At 37.0% G+C, this 23576-nt stretch overlaps 1 protein-coding gene across 1 annotated transcript in view; it reads right to left on the reverse strand.

Annotated features, from left to right (window-relative positions):
- NRG3 (neuregulin 3) overlaps positions 1-23576 on the reverse strand; it is a 673333-nt gene that overhangs the window by 111482 nt on the left and 538275 nt on the right. Inside the window, exon 4 of the mRNA XM_069980695.1 lies at positions 3837-3863. Within this exon, the coding sequence (XP_069836796.1) occupies positions 3837-3863 (27 nt within the window). The remainder of the gene's footprint in view (positions 1-3836; positions 3864-23576) is intronic.

Raw genomic sequence — 23576 nt, forward strand, 5'->3', positions numbered from 1 at the left:
ATCCGGTCATCAGTCTGTTTCTTTTTAACTGACTGCTGTTCCATTCCAGGTGGGGGGAAAGTTGGATGCAGTCCTGGGAAACTTTTCCCAGTTTCCCTGAACTTCATCTATCTTTTCCCAGTATGCAGGGAGGAGCACCACGGAGCAGAAGTAATTTAATAGGTAGCAGGCTGATGAGTGGATTGCAGAGATAACAAAGCAATTCACTTCGTTATTACTGTAAATCTGCTCAAACTCTAGTGGATAAATACCATATAAAGTGGGGTTACAGTGTAGAGGAATACAGTGCTTCCCCGAAAAATAAGACCTACTCCTAAAATAAGCCCTAGTTCTTTATTCAGAGGGGGAACAATAATATTTGACAGTGTCTTATTTTGAGAAAAAAACATGGGTATTATTCTGTTGTTGGTTTTTCAGTTTCTACAAACAAACTTCTTTGGGGCTATATTTTCTCAACATATATTGAGAGCTCGGTGTAGACAGACAAAAAAGATCAATTTTAATTATAGTGGAAAACTTATGTCATGTCAAACTGTCTGTAATATTTTAGGATTTGACTGGTCTCCAGTCCCTCACTATTAAACAAGGATAGTTTCAAAGTAAGCAAATTCAGACTCAAACAATCACATAAAGTTAATGAAGGACTCGAGTATACTATGGGGGACATTTATGAAGCTAAAAAGGCGTATTTTTCGGTGGTAAATGGCTGTTTTGCAAATAAATATTCGCATCTGGCCATTTTCCGCATGGTACGGGGCGGGGAGGAGGTGTGGAGGGGGCTTGGACTCAGGGTCCGCTTAATTTATCATTTGTCTTGCAGAAAAATGATCAGGACACCTACGCCAGCTCTGAGCACTGGTGTGCACAGGACTTATGAGGTGTGCCTCTGCATAAATCTCTGTAGTATCTAAGCTGCGGGGACATTTTTAAGTCTGGGTCAGAAAACGCCGGACTTAATAAATGTCCCCCATAAGTACATTGACATTTTAGAAATAGGATCAGCATGTAATTACTGGTGGCTGCAGAAGATAGATGCAGCCCTAAGGCTTCCTAGAAAACATGGGCTCCCTAGAGCTGCCACCAACTCTTGCAGCCATCGGTAATCAACATTATCTGTAGACAATTAGCAGCTGTCCACAAAACTAGCTCTGAAATCTTTTTCAGACAATTGATGGCTATTATAAAAGCACAGGACTCTTAGCTGTACACTTTGCACATCATTAAAAAGACCCACAACACATACTCAATATACAGTACCAGTTCTTACAAGCATTTTGCCTGCTCTGCCTTTTATTTAAATAATATATATGGATGTATTTGTTATGTGGTTAAGACTTCACAGAGGAAACATAAAACATAAGTTAATAAATAATATCAAGCCTATCTGTTTCCTCTGCATACACACACTATACAGTAATACAGTATGCTTTGCAATATTCTTTAACTTTGGTCCATCAGCCACACACCACTTTGCTCTGAATAGTCTTTGGATTGGAGGCCATTATTTAATATCATGTACAGTTCTTTACCCTGCTGGAAAACATTTTACTTCAATTTGTTTGATTTGAATCATGAAATTTAAAAAATGTTTTTTATTGTGTATTTGTCAAGAAATAGCTGCTCCAGTGTAGGACATTCTTTTCATCTTATTGTGCATTTAATGTGGCTTAAATCCAGGCCTTTTATTTCTTGACACAAAAGCCAGATCAGTTCTTGAATTTCTAGCCTTTTACTTATTCATGTCTTAAAAGTAGAAAAGTAAAATTCTTTGGCATTAAATAGACCTATTTACACATAAAATATGCATGGCGGAGGAAGATTTCTTAACACTTAGCAAATACCATTTTAATACATAATACATAGCATATACACAATAAAACACATATGGATGTTCTTTTTATTCAGAGCTAGCTCATACTGATCCCATAAACAACTTCAAAGAGCTGTTGTTCCCACAATACCAAGCTCCAGCTAACAAGACACATGAGGATATTGCACAGAATACTTTCATTTAAATCAATAATATTATTGTGCTAAGACTATGTTTACACTACATTCATGGTGTACATTTGGCATATACATTGGAAACACACACACACACACACACACACACACACACATATATATCAGCAAATTACCAGAGATTATGGGTATGCAACGTACAGTGCAATGAGACAGAGGCATAAAGCTCCCTACTATAAATAGTGGTTGTGCTGGGTTACTGCAACTTACCTTCCATTGACTTCAATGACAGCTGAGCTGCAGTAACACAGCTGAGCCACTACATAATGTCTGGAACTGTGTGCTTTTTGCTCTGTTCACAGCATATTGGTCTATTCTGAGCATAGGGCAACAACAAAACATGCCAACATGTCTGCGTGTCAAAGACCTCTGCCAACCAGTACTCTGCTCTGTACTGATGTGGGGCAGGAATCCTAACACAACTGTCTACAGATGGGTACACTGCCTTTCTGGGGAAATTTAATAACCCCTGGTCATTTTTCAAGGCTCTGGAAGAAGGCATATAGTTACTGACTTGCAATAGTCAACATACTATTTACTTCCGTAGCTTTATTTATATAAAGCAATAGGCTTGGATTATTCAGTCAAGTGGCAGACCGAGATGTTCAGTGCTTCTTTATAGGGATCATTGATATTGCAGGGCTAAATGTTATACCTGCAAAATGTACTGTGTGGCTTGGGACCAACCTTTCTTAATTTATTTCTTAATATATTTGCACAAAGGAGCAGTTTTTCTTTAGTTGACATATGATATAATGCTAACTTCATGCAGCTGCCAATATGAGAATCTGAGACCAGATGGATTTATACAGCTAGCAATGAGCTCTGTAGAAGCTACATAAATCTATATGTACCTTAGAAGTAGCTGCAGCTAGCCTAAACAACACAATAGGGGAAGAAGTTCAGTGATGGTTTCCTTTCTAACACAACCAAAAAGCAGCTGCATATTTTGCTTCGGTCATAGCTAAGTCAATGTAGATGTATGGCTCTTTATGGCAAGTTTAGTATCCCTCTCCTTATAATTGTGACTTCTATTGCTTGTTGTTCCATGTTTTACCATCACATGGGTTCCAACCAAAACCTGCTCAGTCATCCTGTGTTGTTACTAAGAGGTTGGGTCACATATTTTTTTTTAATAATAATAATAATAATAATAATAATAATAATAATAATAATATAAAGGTCTCTTTTTAAATACAGCTGCTTTATTTATTTTACCTAAGGGTTTATATAATAGTATTACAGAAGAGTTAAAAGCTGTTCTGCACATCCCTAAAAAACTGTTTGTAATGTAGTGGTATATTTTACACATATAAAACTCTTCAGCACTGAAAGAAGGGGAGACTTATGTCGTTGGCTAAATATTCAATTGTCTGCCATTTTGTGCTTTATAGGATTAAGAACCAGTCACGTGTTAGATATGCATTCACATTATCTTCTATTTTTTCATCTGCAAGATGCTTTTTTATTTGGAAAATAAAAGAAATGCATTTTATTTATGTACTTTCTTTCTAGCTGCTCGAATGCTGTAAAGTAAAAAAAAACGTGGCTACAACGTGTGTTCCTTCATGCATTGGATTAAGTACACCTGTGAATCTACAAGCAGGTAAGCTGATTTCACATCACATTTCTGTTACATATGCACACACTACACTGACTTACTGCATATAGTGGCCATTTATAGCCAAGCTATTAGCAGCTTAAGGCAAATTTTGAATGGTAGTCATATCGTTACTAACAGTATTAACCATGTGACAATTTCATTATAGTGTTTTAAAAAGAAAATATTTTAGAAAAAATGACTGATAACTTACCCATAAATTCTATTCCTAAATGGTCTGCTGCATCAGGAAGAACATGCAAAAAATAAAGATAAGACAACATCAGTATTGCATCTTTGCAAAGCAAGAAAATAAATAAACAAATAAGAGATAATTATCATTAATAAAGAGATAAAATTTAAGATATGTGCAACATTATTTCTTTGAATTTACTTATGAATAAGAATTCTTTATGATAAACATATCACTACACAATAAATCCCCCTAAGGCCACAGTCCACATCATAACTCCTGGGTGGCCACACCCAGACATAGATAGCATACACATCTGCCAAGGTATTTTCAAAATCCTGTTATCATCTTGTGACAAACATGTTGGGATATATTAAAAGGGAAGCAAAGACACACACAGAGCCACTTAGTCACTACTGCTGCTTCATGTTTCAGTTCCAGTGCAAGCACTATTAATAATTCCAGGGTGTAAGTATTCACAACCCAGCGTGTAAGCATACACAACCCAGAGACAGTGTTTTTTTTTCCATATAGCAGTTGTGTTTACTTTAACCCTAGGTAACCACTTCAAATTGAATAATAATAATAATAATAATAATAATAATAATAATAATAATAATAATAATAATAATAATAATAATAATAATAATAATAATAATATACATTTTTACATCTGGAATTAACTGATATCCTGTGTATGCAAAGCTAAAATAAAATTAAAGTGTATATGATAGGTCTAATTTGTACAGAAAGACACAAAATAATTATGATGAACCATCTTTTTCTTGGTTGATGCTTTATCTATATATTATAGCATCTGTCCTAACATTCTTCCATCCTATCACAACGTAAATGTGTTGTTCATGCTAGTTATTTAAGAGATTGCTCTGACTGCCTTCACACATATCATTGTATAGAAATGTATCCACACACATACAGTATTATCAAATAGCACAGTGTGACATGACAGATGCCTCTGAATGACATCTAAGTTAAACAGATGTCATTGGTAGCTATGCTGCATCCATTAGGTAACATGGAGAGACAACTATGATTACATTTAGGAATGAAGTCATGACACTGGTGACAGTTCATCTTCTACTAATTCACTAATGATGCTTGTTCTTTTGACATTGATTTTACAGCAACACATTGCTAAACTTTTATGTTTTGGTTAATGAGATTGTGTCAGTTGTGATCACAGACAACAATAAACTCGAATGTAAAGGTAATGGATCATGATAAAGAAGAAAGGTCAATGACTATTATGTTATTAAGAATGTAAGGAATAGAAGATTTACAGAGCTGTTGACTACTTGATACGCTGTACAACCTAATCATACTGTAGTATTGATTGATATAATTTGACTCCATTAAGTTTAAAATGAACTGAGATAACTGTTAGTTTATATGATCTTTGCTCAGCCTACACTATTATAATAGGAAACAGCATAGCTAGATATTTAAGGACAAGTGCCATGAAAAACTTTTTCCCAGTAATTGAAGCACATTACAAAGTTATATAACTCTGTAATATACTTCAGTCACCTATCTGCCTCCCTTCCCTGTCTTTTCCCCCCTCCATCCCCCACCAGGAAGTGTCCTAACTCACACAGACCTGATTACTGTCGTCACTGTCACCAAGCTCTTCTCTCAGCTCCTTCTCCTGTTACACCAGCCTCCCCCCTCCCCTGCCTTGTCAGGTGACAGGCTTTCTCAGCTCCCATTGGCTGAACAACTGCAAGCCATCACTTGTCACATCTCACTTGCTTATCTTCCCTCAGACTGACTCTGCAGATAGGCAGCTCCCCCCTCCCCTCATACCCTCTCTCCTGCTGCTGTGGACTCAGTGAAGGAGTCATGTCACTAGAGAAGATAAGCTGAGGAAGCAGAGTCACCTGACAAGGAGGGGAGGGGGAGGCTGGTGTAACAGGACCCAGAGCAGCCCTCCTGCTGATGACTCATCCTCACAAGAAGGAGCTGCCTGGTGACGGTGATGACAGTAATCAGGTCTGTGTGAGTTAGGACACTTCCTGGTGGGGGGTGGAGGGGGGAAAAGACAGGGAAGGGAGGCAGATAGGTGATTGAAGCATATTACACAGTTATATAACTTTGTAATGTGCTTCAATTACTGGGAAAAAGTTTTTCATGGCACTTGTCCTTTAACTAAAACATGTTTACTGAAGTGAACCGGGTGTGCACATCACATTTCTAATCACTGTCCAGTTAATCTATGAGCAATATACAGGCTGCTGTAACACAAGTATTAGGCTATATTCCCACTACCGGATCAAAGCAGAATACTGATGGCTGCAAATAATGATCATGATTTGTCTTCTTACTATGGAAAAGATAAATACATGTATAAGGATATGTTCCTTTTATGTAAAAATAATGTCAAATAACGGCCATTGTTGCAAAACAATACTGACTGCTATTCTTTATACATTGTGGGAACATAGCCTTATAGTTAATTAAGAATTCACAGTTTGGCTATGTTCACACAACGTTTTTTCAGCTCCGTTTAAAATGACGTCCATCATTTTGAGTCTAAAATAACGGACATTATTTAGTTGCCTGACCTCCCCTTAGTACACTGACGGGTGTTTGCACATTATCCTAGTTTGGTTACTAATCTGCCGTTGGATGGTGCTTAATTGAAAGTCCATTGAATTTAATAGCAAAAACGGAGACAGAAATGTGACAAAAGAAGAACTGTGTGTGAACAACTAATAAAAAACGTACAAAAATAATGTTCATGTTCATTATTTTGACGTCCGCGGCAAAACGTCCATTTTTCAATGCATTGTGTGCATTGGACGTCCGTCTTCCCGTTGACTACAATGCAATGGCATTGCAGTCAGTTAAATCTCGGCAAAAACGGACGTTATTTTAAATAAGAAAATCGGACGCCTTTTCAATATTTTTGACGTTGTGTGAACATAGCCTTTCCCTACATTAGACTTTGTTCTCGCTGGCATTATTGCAAGTCTGACTTTTTTTTTATATATCTGTTATATTTCTATATCCCTCCCCACCTCCATATCTTAAGATCAAGGCCACAATGGCTTCTGTTATCGATTTAGGCAGGATCCCAGCCTTTATAAAAATCTTCATCAACCTCAGGAGAGTGGGCAGCACACTTCTATATCTAGTACTGTGCTGGTGGGATTTTAGTGACAAACAGGATCACTAACACTGAGTGGTCCCATTGTTGCAGATGTTTAGGATTAAAACAAGCATAGCTACTTTCTTACATACACAGAACCACTCGTCCTCAGGTTGTGTGTTGTATTACAATTCAGTTCCATTCACTTTAATGGAATTGATCAGCAAAAGCACACTCAAGCTGAAGACATGAGGGGCACTGTTTCTGGAAGAAAAAGGATGTATTTTCAAAGTTTAAATAAGGCAAGGTTCACACTGTTTTTACATCTCACTGGTTTACGTTTCACTGTCTTATCTGTTTTTAATTTTAACATACAGAAAAACACGGCCAACCATCCATTTTCTTAAATAATTTAAGTCAATGTAAAACTAAAGCTGCAAGATAACATACAACTGCATTTTTACCATCCATTTTTGCATCCATTCTTTTCCTTTAAATAGAAACTTTAAACAAATAGCAAAAATAGGCTATGTTCACACATTGTTTTTTATTATTAAAGAATGGACGCTGATTGCAATGGCCTCAGCGTCCGTTCTTTACTGCAGGGGCAGCTTTACATTGAAGTCAATGCAATGCCGCCTGCTGTGTTCACATATCGTTATTCTAACGCCCGTTCTTTAGAACAGGCGTTAAAATAATGTGCTTGTCAATTATTTCCGAATGCTGTTCACTGAACAGCGTCCGGAAATATCAGCTGTTCACACAATGTAATGTGCAATGGCGGCCGTACATTACATTGAGGTGAATGGCTAATTGATTTGCGGGCACACCCGACGGTGCCCGCAAATCAATTGTGAAAAAAGAATGTTCCTGCAGGTATCGGCTGCAGGAACGGGCAGAGTGCAGCCCGCCGATGGCTGTTTAACAGCATCTGTTGCTATGCAATGGATGCTGTTAAACGATGTGTGAACATAGCCATTCAGTGTAACCCTAACCTAACCCTTTTAAGGTGTTTTCCTTTCGCACCAATGACATCATCATTCATATATTTAGTTTTTTTCTAAAATAATTACCTTTTTAACAGGCTGTTCATCACTTTAACTTTATGTAGATAATATAAAAGCAAAAACAAATAAAATAATGTAATAAAGTAATGTTAATGCAAATAAAAATAATCAGGTTGTAAGAACCGTGACACATACCCCTTAGATTCATGTGTAGCATTATTCCATGACCACAAAACAGGAAAACTAGATATACAGTAACTAAGGTTAAAGTCAAAAAGTCTGGATGTAAGTGGACCAGATGCACTGGACTGAGTCATTCAGGGTAAATATAGGGTAAGTGTATGTCAGGAATCTAATTCCAGCAGCTTTTAGTGAGCTGCGTATTATATTGCAGAATAGCTGTAATCATATACCGCTGTATATAAGATCCTTTCACCCAGAAGAGAGATATTAGCTGTAGTGAGCTGCTATTAGCAAGTTGCAGGTCATAGAGCGAGCTGGTTGGGTCAAGCGGCCACTCTGCTCGGCATCTAACTACACATCCCTTATTTTAGTTTAGTTTTGCCTTTGTCTTTTATTTATTGTTTTTTCTTGGCAATTTATTTTTTACCCAACTTTCATACTCTCCCCTAGCTTTAATTTTTCTTGACTTTCTGTCATGTACAATTTACTATACACTATATACTATACACTATATTTCTCTTAAATTATATTACTATTTGACCATGAGTCAATGGGAGCCATCAGGAGCAATTAGTTTGCCCTTTCCAATATACTACCTGACTGCTGATCTAAGAGACGTCCTAGGTACATTGAAGCTCTAGGCTCTTTTCTACTGAACAGTTTCTGTTAGCCAATGGAACTACAGTCTGGAACTGACTCAGGGAAAGAAAACGTATTATCAATTCTGAAAGCAAAAGTGTGCCTTTAGCCATTAAAATGTCATTATCAACACTAATCTTTTATCCTTTACCTGATTTATCTAATTGTTACCTAGTTTTTTTTTAAACTTATGTAGCCCATCTTTTACATTCAACACATTAGGAAATAAGATATGGAAAAGGCCCATTAAATGAGGACAGACTTTAATGGATGCTAAAAGGCTACAACATTCACAATCAATCACATAATGAATGTTCAAATATTTATAATACAACAGGTGTTCGTTCGCATTCCTTAGATGTTTTAATGTATAAATATTAATAACATTTTTATATTCTGCCATCATCATAGCATCCCATTTAAAATGCAAATGACTGAATCTGGGGAGCATATGAATGGAGAATTTTTGAAAGTAAATGTATTTGCAATAACGGCTGGACCGGAAATCTCTTTTCTTCATCATCTATTATAATGCAGACAAAACTGCTTTATTGAGTTAATGAGTCTATAAACATTCATGATGAGCTCCATTTCAGCTTATTGAACAATTTCTTTTGTGTATATACTGCTTTTTACTTTCAGCTCCTTATTGCTGTTTGACTGTCATACTCAAGCATAATTATATGCAGTTACAATATTACTCTGTGTTGTGCAGCTGTAATGGCAAATTTTCCTACTATTGTGTCACTTGTTTGAGTTGTTTAGGTGGTATTCCGCTGTACAGTTTAGATGACTTATACAACAGCTATTTACGTGGCTGGAAAAACATAAATTAAGAAACAATTCAGGAAAAACATTGCAGCTGCAGATTGCTATGGTTTTCTGTCACCCAGGACCAGGTGTTAGCTTGCTGCTCTTACATAAAGAGTACGTGCATGACATGGCTTGATGTAGTTTGGATCTATGATTTTTGCACAACCTGATCCCACACTGCAAAAAAAAAAAAAAAGTGCAAAAAATAATCATCATACTTTTAGGACCTGCTGGTTTATGTTAGGAGGTTGTGCATACACTAATTCTCTTATGTACAGTGTTTTTATAGCTAGTCTAATAATAATTCAGAAGATTCATGGAGTGAGCCCACAGCAGGGGAAATAATGGAGGCAATTTATAACTCACTTAGCAAATAAATTCTGTTCTCAGCAAATCTATTTTGCTAGGCTTTGTTGTGAAATGATTAGAAGTGGCCTACTATCTCTTCTCCCTCTGGCACAGGTTTTAAGTGGAGTCCTAGTTAGGTATTTAGGTAGGCTCAGGTGAAACTGCTGGGCTTGTTAGTGACTACATAGAATTTATAACTAGTGCAGCCTGTGCCATATACTGTATAAGAAAGCCATATGAGCCTGATGCTAAACAATTTCAACTCCCTGGTCACAGTTCAACACGTTCCCCAAGGTACCCCAGGTGTCATTTATAATGTTCATGTATTCAGCTACCCCTCCCCCCCAGACACACATACACATACTGTAGACAGTATTTTAGTTCACTTAAATGATGATATAATATGTGGTGATATAATATGAGAGACTCTATTAAGAGTAAAGGGAATTGACCATGGCCGTTGGTGCCTAGAGTTAAACTCACACTGATATGTGGTAATGATTTAATATTGATGGGCAGGCAATTCTCTTCAGAGAGTTTTCCTAGACAACTCTCTTCAAAATATGCTTTAATAGCCACTGATCTCCAATACCTAATGGCACAAAATGCTAAAGGCTAATATTCTGGAGAATACATTCATAACTAGGACAGCATATTATATGGACAGGTTAGTGCTTAATGATAAATTAGCTTCAAATCCTAAAGGTAGTTTTCAAACCAGAACAAGTTTTGTTTTTGTTCTGAAGGGGGCGGGGGTTAAGTATTTTGTTTTGTTTATACAGCTCACATGTAACCCTAGGTCACCGACTGGGTAAGTTAACACTATGGGATTTTTCAACTGTCATTGCTGACAGCCATCCAAAAGACATCCAATATGAGCTAATGATGGCTATCTATAATCATCATACACATTATAGATGACCATCATTAGCACATGTTGAACATCGTCTTGACAGCCCGATGGATGAAAAATACAAAAGTGTGAACTTAGCCACTGCCCATTGTTTAAAAGGAAATCAGTGGCAAAGGGCTATATGGACTATAAGATCAAGCTACACAAAGGATTGTTTAAATCTGTGTCCATAGAGATACATAGATCTGCTCATTAACATTTTAAAAGTTTACTGTTTTTAAGTTCTCTGCTTACTGTCACCCAACTGAAAACCCTCCATGGATGAAAACCCTGATGTGGTAGTCCAATGAACCCACACATGCATGGCTAGCTGGAGATATGGTACAGTTACTAGAGCTGTTTATTGGACCATGTACCTCTGTGATCATCATATAGACAGAGCTTTATCCACTGGAAGTAAACAATGAAGATTTATCATTAACCCTTTGAGGACCAGGCCCAAAATGACCCAGTGGACCGCGCAAATTTTGATCTTAGTGCTTTCGTTTTTCCCTCCTCCCCTTCTAAGAGCTCTAGCACTCTCAGTTTTCTATCTACAAGCCATGTAAGTGCTTGTTTTTTACAGGAATAGTTGTACTTTGTAATGGCGTCATTCATTTTACCATAACATGTATGATGGAATTCCAAATATATTATTTAAGAAGATATAAATAGGTGAAATCGTAAAAAAGAATGCAATATGGTAACGTTTGGGGGGTTCCTGTGTCTACGTAATGCACTATATGGTAACAGCGAGATGACACTATTATTCTATAGGTCAGTCCGAACACAACCATATGCAGATTACACAGATTCTCTAATGTTATATATGTATTTTTTTATGAAATCCTTTTTTTTGGCAATTAAATATTAATAAAATGGGCCTATTGTGACGCTTATAACGGTTTTATTTTTTCACCTATGGGGCTGTATGGGGTGTCATTTTTTCCGCCATGATCTCTAGTTTTTATTAGTACCATATTTGTGAAGATCGGACATTTTGATCACTTTTTATTGATTTTTTTTAATATATAATGTAACATAAAATCGGTAATCTGCGCACTTTTTCCCCTCTTTTCGCCGTTTACCGATCACAATGACGCTTGTTATATTTTAATAGATCGGACAATTACGCACGCTACGGTATATTATATGTTTATCTATTTATTCATTTTTATATGTTTTATTTATATAATGGGAAAGAGGGGTGATTTAGACTTTTATTGGGGGAGGGGTTTTGGGGTAGTCTATTGGTGTTTTTAACTTTTTTTTTTTTACACTTTTGAAGTCCCTTTGAGGGACTTTTACATACAGTACTTTGATTTTTACACTGACCATTGCTATGCCATAGGCATAGCATTGATCAGTGTTATCGGCGCTCTGCTCATTGAGCCTCATTGAGCCGGCTCAGTGTAGCAGATCGCCGATCGGACCGCACGGAGGCAGGTGAGAGACCTCCGGCCATCCGTTTTACCGATCGGGACCCCCGCAGTCACACTGCAGGGGTCCCGATCGGTAAGTGACAGGGGACTCCCCCTGTCACTTACACTTAAACGCCGCGGTCGCGCCGTTTAAGGGGTTAATGACACGCGGCAGCACGATCGCTGCAGCGTGTCATTACCGGTGAGGTCCCGGCTGCTCACTGCAGCCGGCCCCCACCTGCTATGAAGCGCGCTCAGCTCCGGAGCGCGCTTCATAGCGGGAAAAACACCCAGGACGTAAGGTTACGTCATGGGTCGTCTGGGGACAGACTTCCATGACGTAACCCTACGTCCAGGGTCGTCTAGGGGTTAAAAGTCGATATATTCACTATGTTTGATAATTGTATAGCTATTCTTTTTGCAAAGAGAAGCTTTTCCATGTTGACATGGAGCTGGTAGCCACTGTTGAGATTTATGACCACCTCAACTCTCCTGCACAGGCAGAGATGAATACAGAATACTTTACGAAGTTCACTTTATTTTTTTCTTCTTATCTTGAACATGACTGATTACGGTTTTCTTGTCACTAATGCTTTGATACACAACTTTACAGTCCTTGTACAGAATGAGCATTCATTCCATTAGCAAATCAAGCAGTGACATCTACAGTTAAAGCTGTTAGAAGAGAATACCTTATGATGACCTCATGTCAGGCTTCAGAGAAAAAGTAGTGTAAAAAAAAATTTGTAGACTATGCGGTAGAGATGAGCGAAGCAGATGAAAAGTTGTTTCATGAGGTTCGCAATTTTATTTTTCAATTCACAAAATTTGGGGTAAAAAATTGTGAATTGAATACAAATGAATCTCATTTAACCAGCCAAACTATAGTAACTACAATAGTGAGACTTATTAGAGTACCAAGAGATGTTTTTGTTACTGTATAAAAAAAAAAATTGAAAATTACAATTTAAAAAAAATGTCAGCCAGTCAATCATTCAATTTCTGCCATGTATAGCAGTGGACCTTGGTGGATCAACAGAATAAAATTGGAAAGCTTTCTTATAAAACATTTTACACATTCCAATCCCCCTACAAATACCCTTTCACCTCCCCTTGTGTGACAACCTTTGTCTCCCAAGTCATTTTAAGTAGCTTCAATTCAAGTGTCATTTTAATTTCAATTTATTCAATTTAATTTTATTTTTGTATTTAATTTCAATTTATTAAAAGTTTAACTTTTATTTTAGAATTTCTATTAATTTAGAACTTCTATTAAAATTCATTTTAATTTTAATGTTTAAGTTCTATTTCAATTCAATTTGAAGTTTATTATTTTTTCAATTACATTTTTACAAAATACAAAGTGTTAAATTTTTAAATTCAATGTATTTAATTTGATTTTAATTTTTAAATTCTATTTCAATTTGATTTAAAGATTTTTTTTATAAAATTCCATTTTGATTTTATTTAGTCATTTAAATATTTAGTTCATTATTATGAACGTCCATTGCACATTAGCTAAGCCCTCATCCCCCTTTTGGTGCTGCTCCAGTAATGCCGAATAGAGGTCAAACCACTCTGGACTCCTAGGTTAAATTGGGGCTAGGTGCCGCACCATCCCCTGTTTGGTGCTGCGCCAGCAATGCCAAATAAAGGTCATGGCCCAGTGAATTAGTATAAGTCCCAGCCAATAACTTAGTATAATGTCCAGCCAGCACCCAGGAACTTGGTGTACTGCCCATTCAGCACTCAGTGATAATGCCCAAAACAGCACCCGGTGGCTTGGTATTATGCATACACAGGGACTTGGTATAATGCCCACCCAGCACCCAGTGACTTGGTATAATGCACACACAGAGACTTGGTATATTGCCCACCCAGCACCCAGTGACTTGGTATAATGCACACACAGAGACTTGGTATATTGCCCAACCAGCACCCAGTGACTGGTATAATGCACACACAGTGACTTGTTATATTGCCAAGCCAGCACCCAGTTACTTGGTAAAATGCACACAGTGACTTGGTATAAAGCCCAGCCAGCACCAAGGGACTTAGTATAAACAAAACCAGCACCCAATTTCTTGGTATACTGGACAATGGATTCCCTGCTGCCACAGAAAACCACCCACAATCTACTCACAATCCACCCTCCTATCCTTTCATCTCTGTTCCTATCTCTCTGTATTTCTCACCCTGCTCTGCTCTAACTGCCTGCTGTAACCTTTTCTCCACAGCTGTGTCCAGGAAGCAAATCACCCTATATATAAATAGTGAGGGTGAGGTGGTGACATCACAGAGGGGCTTGCACGTGATTGGAACACAAGCTTTTGTGAATAATCCCAACAAGTTACAGTACAGTAAGCTAACAAGTGCGTCCATCATCTTGGCCGCCTTGTGTCAAGAACCGGACGGCAGGGACAAGACAAGACAATGAGCCCTGACGCTGAACCCACCAACTGCCACAACAGCTCTAAATAACTGTGGACAACTGGGCGGCATTCCCTACGCTGCAGTAAGTGCAAACACAAAACCAGACAAGACAAACAAACACAATAAGGAACAGTCAACAGTCCGGGTCACAACAATCGGGCAGCAAAAGTACAAAATCAGAATCCAGAAAACGTAGTCAAAGTACAGGCAATATGGTCAGGGGCAGGCAGCAAGCAAGGGACGTCAAAGATGCAAGGCAAAGATCAGTAGATGCAAATAACATAAGACACTAGCAGGCAGAGACTTATGGTGGTTTTACACGGAACGATTTATCGTTCGAATTTGCACGATAATGATCGAATTCAAACGATAATTGTATGTGTAAATGCAGCGAACGATCAAGCGGCAAACGAGAAATCATTTATTTTGATCTGTCAACATGTTCTCAAATCGTCGTTGATCGTTCGCAAAAAATTTGCAGATCATTCCATGTAAACATTCTTTCAACGATTTCACCTATGTGCAAGATAGGCTTAAGCGATCGCAAAACGATCGCATAACGTTTTTTCCGTACGATGTATCGTTCTGTCTAAACGCTGATCGTTATAAAAAAAACATTGTTCATTCAAAATCGTTAATCGTGCGATTAGGCGAATTATCGCTCCGTGTAAAACCACCATTAGTCAATAACCAGCAATGAGTGCACAGACTGGGGTAAGTTATATAGGAGGCCAGGGTTCTGTTTCATGACATAATTGGACCATCCCCCTGATCTACAAGCACAGACACCTGACAACAAACACATCCACTAGCAGGATGACCTGTCAGTCACAGCAGAACTAAAACACAGATTAACCCTGACATGGCCAAATAGAATTCAGCAGGTGCTGTCGGGTGTGTCCACCAAACAAAGTGAGCAAATAAACCAGTGTTCAGACACTGCAAAACAAAACACAGAAACAGAATGCGAGAAATCAGCGCCTTCTCGGCCGCACAGCACGAGCCGAGGGGCGCATTACAATCCGCAGAGATACAATCCTGACACCTTGTGTAGCGAATCACTGTATGGGAAAGCAAGTCATTTTTAAAACAACATGTAGTGTGAGGGCACCATAATGCAGCATGAAAGAATTGTATAATTACAACAACAAGTATTTTGACCTTTTTATTAAGTCTTGTTATTGCTATCAACAATTTTCTCTCTACATATTTTTGGTTTCAATGCATTGTGTGTATGAGTGTTTGAAGTAGTTTTTTTTTTTTTTTTTTTTTCCATTTATATTTCTGACTCCGATCCTGCTGTGCACTACTGTGATTGATAGATGTCACTGACAAGCAGCGCTATAATGAAGACAAGCTACTGAAACCTTTAAAACTAAAAAAAAAGCTCACATTAAACAAAAAACCTATATGTTGCAGAACAACTTCTGATCACTGTACATATATTTAACTACATAACCATAAAGATCACTCTCAAAAGGAAAGTTAAATGTCTCCTAGGCCACCTGAAATTCCTAATTGCAGAAAGAACACAGTAAGCTGCGAGGAGATACAAAGAGAGGTGTAGCATACTAATAGCTTTCCTGGCATGTCTGTTTTCCTTTATTCCTGATAACATAACAATTCTGAAGAACCTTTTGTTAGAAAGCATTGTAATGTTTCACTATTGTTCGTCTTTTAAATGAATTGACATTTAGGTGCTATTATTTCCTTTATACTATGACCCCCTACAATGGCATGAAGTATGGTATAGACATGCCATGCAGATAAAAATAGACTTATAAGACATAAAGCAGACCACATAGACCGTGTATGAAGCCTAAGGCTATGCCAGTCATGCCATGGTATACATAATAATACCTTCTACATGATATTAAATGTCAAGTGAATAGGAACCCAGTGAAAAGTTATTGATGTGTCTTAGCATAATGTCACACACAATTATGCACTACAAGCTTTTTTCCAGCAAAATAAACATTTTACTATATACTGTACACATTTAATAAATGTATGACAATAAGAAATTAGATTGAAGAAGAAATTTACATGCTCAGGTCAATTTCACCTGGGTAGATTACGACTGCATTTTTGCACCTACAGTACAGCTGTTGGGGTAAACAGAAATGTGGTTTTTATTGCTTTTTGGCAGGCTTTCTAGCATTTCTTAAATTCATTGTATATTAGCATAGTAATCTTTTAGGTTGTTTTATAGTTTTTTTTTTATTATTATAATTTATTTTATTTCTTCATCATATGACTTTCCCCTATAGAAAAATATAGGAGAAAAAACACCATAAAAAAAAACAGAGCCAGAGCATGCTGTGATTTAGCAAAACTGGCAGAGAGCACAAAAAATGTGTTTTATAATTATCTATTAAAGGGGAACTCCAGGTAGAGATTAAAAAAAGAACCTTCTGCGGAAGAAAATAGCATTACTTACCCATTTATCCCAGTTTTGAAACTACCAAAAATTCATTTTTTTCCCCCTGTATTGTGTGGTTGTATTTCCTGGTTGAGCAGGTGTACACAGTACTACAGGTTCCAGAATGCAATGCTTTCCCTCAGCTGTTCATCACAGTCCCCAACCCTGCCAATTCCCTGCCCCAAATCTGTTGCAGAACTTTTAGGCTGTGTTCACACATTGCAGTTTCATTGTTACTGAATTATTTGCAGTACTTTATCATTTTATTTTTTCCCACCAACACAGAACTATATTCTCTGCCTGTAACACCACACAGCAGGCTGTATTCTCTACCTGTAACACCACACAGCAGGCTGTATTCTCTACCTGTAACACCACACAGCACACTGTATTCTCTACCTGTAACACCGCACAGCACACTGTATTCTCTACCTGTAACGCCACACAGCACGCTGTATTCTCTACCTGTAACACCACACAGAACGCTGTATTCTCTACCTGTAACAGCGCACAGCACACTGTATTACCTGTAACACCACACAGCACACTGTATTCTCTACCTGTAACACCACACAGCAGTGTATTCTCTACCTGTAACACCACACAGCACACTGTATTCTCTACCTGTAACACCACACAGCACGCTGTATCCTTTACCTGTAATGCTAATATTGGAATAAAGTAAATACATTTTTAAAGTTAATTTCTTTTTTTTTTTTCATCTCCACACACATATTATGATCAAGCATCTTTTGCGTTGAGCCCCACAATAAGGACTTAATAAGATATTATCTTACATGGGAAATGCTGTTTATGCGTCATTTTTTCACCAGGTGGGATTGGCAGTGCTGGCTCTATTCTTCTGTGCTGTTTCGCATCATTTTGTTGTGTTACTGTATCATTTTTGTGAATACTCTGCAGTACTGCAATGAAACTCCAACATGTGTGAACATAGCCCTAATTTCACTGCAGAGTTTTGCAGTGAAGTTGCAGCCCCTGCTGCTGGCTGATCAGAGATGGTCAATCACTCAGGGGATTGGGGGATCCAGCCAACCCTCCTGTGAGATCACACCATGCCCCCTGTCTGCATCATGATTCTGTGTTCAGCAAAAACACATAATGTGAGACAGAGGCATGGAAGATTTGTCTTCTAAGGTGGGAGAGCAGTGGGAGCAGGAGACAATGTGGATTTGCACAAAGGCCAGTTTTCTTCACTTCCTGGATTTCAATCAGCTACCAGTGTGGCAGAGTTGCTTCTCATATTCTTACAAAGTTCAGCAATGTGCAGGTGAAATTTAAAACTTTACCTTTTATTTTTGATAATTGTCAATGTTAATAATATTTTTTAGGTAACACAGCATATCTTAACATAAAATTTCTATTCAGTATTGCTTACTTACTGTAACCTGTTAACGATGCATGACCGGTATACCCATCATATGGTCGTTAAGGGGGATCAGAAAGGGCTCCCGGCGTGAGTCCTTTCTGTATGTAAAAAAAGAAGTGTTTTTATTAATAAAAAATCCCCTCCCCTAAAAAAGTCCAAATCAACCCCCTTTTCCCATTTTATAAATAAAAATAAATAAATAAACAAACATGCTTGTTATCGCCGCGTGCTTAATCAAAATAATAATTTATTTAATTCATGATCCCTCACGGTATTCAGCGTAAGCGCAAAAAAATTCCAAAGTGCAAAATTGCACATTTTTGGTCGCATCAAATCCAGAAAAATTGTAATAAAAAGCGATCAAAAAGTCGCATATGCGCAATCAAGGTACCAATAGAAATTAAAGATCATGGCACAAAAAAATTACACCTCACACAGCCCCATAGACCAAAGAATAAAAGCGTTATAAGCCTGGGAATGGAGCGATTTTAAGGAACGTTTATTTTCTGTAAAAGGTTTTATTTTTTTACGAGCCATCAATTAATATAAAAGTTATACAAGTTGCATATCGTTTTAATCGTACCGACTTGAGGAACAAAATTAACTTGTCAGTTTTTCCATAGGACACACGGCGTAAAAAAGAAGCCCCCCCAAAGAAAAAAAATAGTGTTTTTTCTTCAATTTCACCGCGCATATTTTTTCCTGGTTTCGCAGGATATTTTATGCAAAAATTCAGCCTGTCATTGCAAAGTACAATTAGTGACGCAAGAAATAAGGGCTCATGTGGGTCCGTAGGTGTAAAAATGCAACTGCTATTGCCTTATATACACAAGTAGGAAAAAACGAAAACGCAAAAACGAAAATTAGCCCGGTCTTTAAGGGGTTAAATTCTTCTGGGTTTAGAAGTATCCCGTATGTGGCCCTAGTGTAGTCTTTGACTCGCACACAGGCCTTAGAAACAACAAAAAAAAACCTTGTGGATTTTGGGGCCTTTTTGGAGTGTTTTTTTCATGCACTATATGAAGATTATAAAGAAGTTTATCAGATATGTGCCCTACATATAGAACTGCAGTTATCCTGTGTGCTGGTGTGTCATTATAACTAGTGCCAGTTACCTAGATTATTATGGTCTAGATAAAGAGATTATGGTATATAAATAAATATAATGTTTAATCTGATTAGAGCCTAAAGCAGAACTCAACCACAAAGGCACATATTCTTACCATTATTGATGAAATGGTTTCTACCATCTATTGTTAGTCCTTGATGGAATATGTATTTGCTGCAAGGCATTGATCAAAGGTCTATTGCGCAGTTTGCTACATTAAGCCATGCTGCATCTCTGCTCACTCTAGATATAAGCCGTCTACCATATTATTGCAAGATGAGAGCTTATAGGATACATTAGCTGGATCAAATTGTATTTGCTGTGGGTTTCCGCTGCTCCAGTTAGAAAGGCCATACCTAAGACTAAGATACACACAATGGAGAAAATACTGCTGCATCCTCATAATTTACCTTTATAGCTCATGCACTACATACACTGTACCAGTATATAATATGTGTTACATATTGTTAGATAGTAGATTTTACAAAACATTCACACACTAATCTCTGTTGGGCATTGTAGAAGAATACAGTAGAAACATTATCTCACTGGTATCTGTGCACAGGGCTTATGTCCAGTATGTTCATTTTCACCTTCTCATGTCAGAGAGAAAGAAAGTCAATGCTGTTGGTACACTGCGAAAATTACAATAATTTATTCATCATTGTGATTTTCTTGCATCACAGATGAAAGCAGAATGCTGTGAAAGCTGCATTCATATTATAGATTTGGCAGAATACTTCATCTGTGTCACAGAATAAAAATAGCATGCTGCAGGTAAAGAGCACCAAAACATCATTTGTCAGCACAACCTTTGTCACAGATTGAAGGAAAAAATAAAGTGACAACCAAAGTGTACCAAAAAACATGTGTGATGTACACCCTTATATATTCTATTATCCCCATTAATTTGGGGGTTGGTTGCAAAACGGTATCCTCTTTTTCTTCCCTTGTACAAGCTCCTAAGAATGTACGTTTTGAAATTTCTTGGTTTCTGGAATAAAGAAAAAATATGCAAAAATATTTTACAAGGGTAAAGATAAAAACTAGAAAAAATGGCACCAGTGATTTGGTTATATTTCCTTTTAACATATCTGCTGACTCAGCATGTCCTAATGCTCAATTATTTTGCCAGCTAGACAGTACATATTCATATTTCACTACACTGAGGGAAATAATTTACTGGCACAAAAGATGATTGTGGAAATGTTTACAAAAATGTACCTAAATTTCTGTTTGGAAGAACATATTGTGCATTTGCAAAGTGTGGGATCATAAAAACTAGAAAACTAAAATCTAGAATGCTGGAAGCAAATCAGCATTGTGTTCTGGTATAATCAGCAGGTAGAAATAAGGAGTTAACAGTAAATATACTCATACACCCTTACTGACCTCGTACTGTTGAGTAAAACAGAAATAAACTGCATGGAGCTTCAGAAAGAAAAAAAGGTAGCAAATCACTTATATCCACTGCTCTCCCAACCTTACGGTGAAGTTGGATGTTCTGAAACATATTTGGGTGAGGAACTGGCAGGAGTGCTGTGGGATGGTAAAAGGCAGGATGGGAGGACTATAACGGAGAGCTAAGGGGAAAGCAATGCATTCTGGAACTAGAAGTACTGAACAACTCCTCAACCAGTAAGTACAACCAGGAAGTACAAAACTAAAATCCTAAAACAAATGGGGCAGACTGGTTAACAATGTTGTATGCTTCTTCAGCATGTTTATCTTATTTGACCTACTGTAAGAATACCCCTTTAATCCAAATACATTGTGCATAAGGTTTACACAAAGTAAAAAAAAAAAGCAAAATACTACTGTGAAGTAAGAAGGGCTGTTTTATTATCTTATAATGTGCTACAATAAAATCTATGGAAAAACAGCCATCTGTGTACACATTATAAAAATGTTTTTACAATGTGTGCACAGCCAGACATTGTTTTCCACATATTTTAGTGTAGCATTTTTAGATAAGAAAAATGACTATATTTATTTTTTTATTTTACAGCTGTTGTTCGGCTCCCCCCCTACCCCACTACTCCATGTCATCTTGGTGAAATTCTGTTTTACGTTTTGTGAAATGTAATGTAACCACTCCATTCTGTCAGTAGCTACCACATGCTATGGTCATGGAAAAAACATCAGTGCACAGAAACAATGCTATTTCAGACCTAGATATTTTGTTTTTTGAGTTTTTACGAGCTTTGCTTTATAAGCATTCACTTATACCAAATATATATGGGTTATTGCATTTCAACAGATCCTTAACAAAACATAAATCGTCATTACAGCACACAGGTAAGGAAGGTAAAACAGCAGGTCATTATTTTACAATGAAAACCAATATTAATCTGATTACTATTTGCTGCAGACAGAAATATAGTGAAAGCATATACTACAACATTTTACAATTGATGAAAGTAGCAGGTACAATGTACAGAAAAAGTCTATGTTCACACAAGGTCCTTTCAGCTCTGTTTAAAATAACGTCCGTCATTTTGAGTGTAACGACTGGTGTTTGTACATTATTCTAGTTTGGGGTTACTAATTGGACTTTGGATGTGTCTTAATTGAAAAGTCCATTGAATTTAATAGTAAAAATGGAGAAAGAACGGTGACAAAAGAAAAACTGTGTGTGAACAACTAATAAAATTGTCCGCTGTTTGCAGAAGAAGTCCAAATATAATGATCATGTTCATTATTTTGACGCCCGCGGTAAACGTCCATTATGCAATACACTGTGCATTGGACGTTCGTGTTCCCGTTGACTTCAAGGCATTGCCATTGCAGTCAGTATGGACAGACTTTTTTTTTTTTTTTCAAACCGGGAGCCTTTTCTCAATTTTTGACGTTCTGTGAACATAGCCAAAGACTTCAGACATTTTATCAGTTCCATTCTGTAGTTTAGAAAGAAGTGAGAGGCTAGGTTCATAGTATTTTGGACACAATTTGGTCAATATTTTTAAAATCTGTCCATTACAGTTTTATTCTATAGTGGTCCTATTCCTAATTTTGGTTAAACACAGTGCTATATGTGATCCCAACCTATGGCTATGTTCAAACAATATTTAAATAACAGCTGTTTTTTTGGGATGTCTTTTGATTTAACAATGTTTTTGTTGAGAATAATAATAATAATAATAATAATATTTATTTGTATAGCGCCAACAGATTCCGCAGCGCTTATTTAAATATATAAGAACATTTTTATATAACAGAAAGATACAAAACATGAAGTCATATTTTATAGATCACATTTAACTGTTGGGAGTCCTTTAAGGGTAAGTAAATAAGTATGTGTGGAATGTCAGACAAAAAGTTCATAGTTCATAGTTCATAGCTTATAACTGCAGAATCAAACTTCTCAGAGCTCGTCTAGATTTAGATACTTAGAAGGATACCTAATCGAGATCGCAAGGGGCCACAGCAGTCAAGTGCTCCACGATCTTTTAGTTATGCCCTACCCTGTGGATACCATGGATAGGGCATAATTATTCCACATAGGAATACCCCTTTAAATGTCGACTAAGGCCAATATTTTTAAGCAGTGGGGAAAAAGGCAAAAACCAAGAAAAAAAAAACCATGGCATTTAATTTTATCGATAAAAAATATCCTGAAAAGTACTAAATTAAATTTTATGAGCTTTTAAAAGCCAAAGAAAACTTGCTAAAATACTGTGTGCATATAGTCTAAGAATGTCTATACCTATTGAACTATTGCACATAATTTGAATACTTTTTATTAGCAAATATGCTATAACAAGAATACTGAATGACATGACGCTATGAATACCATTCTTCCTTTATGTTACTCAGGTCTATTTTACTTGTTCAGGGAATATATTATGTACCTTACTAATCAAATGTGGCCAAGACTATTTGTAGATATTATATGATATGATTCATAATTATACCCATTGTAGATTTGGTAATGACAACAGAAAAAGCATGTTCAGTTTTCAATTCTGGAGTATTGAAATGTTAGTCATGAAAGGGTTA

The sequence above is a fragment of the Dendropsophus ebraccatus genome, chromosome 8 (genome assembly GCF_027789765.1).
Source record: "Dendropsophus ebraccatus isolate aDenEbr1 chromosome 8, aDenEbr1.pat, whole genome shotgun sequence".
Taxonomy (NCBI): domain Eukaryota; kingdom Metazoa; phylum Chordata; class Amphibia; order Anura; family Hylidae; genus Dendropsophus; species Dendropsophus ebraccatus.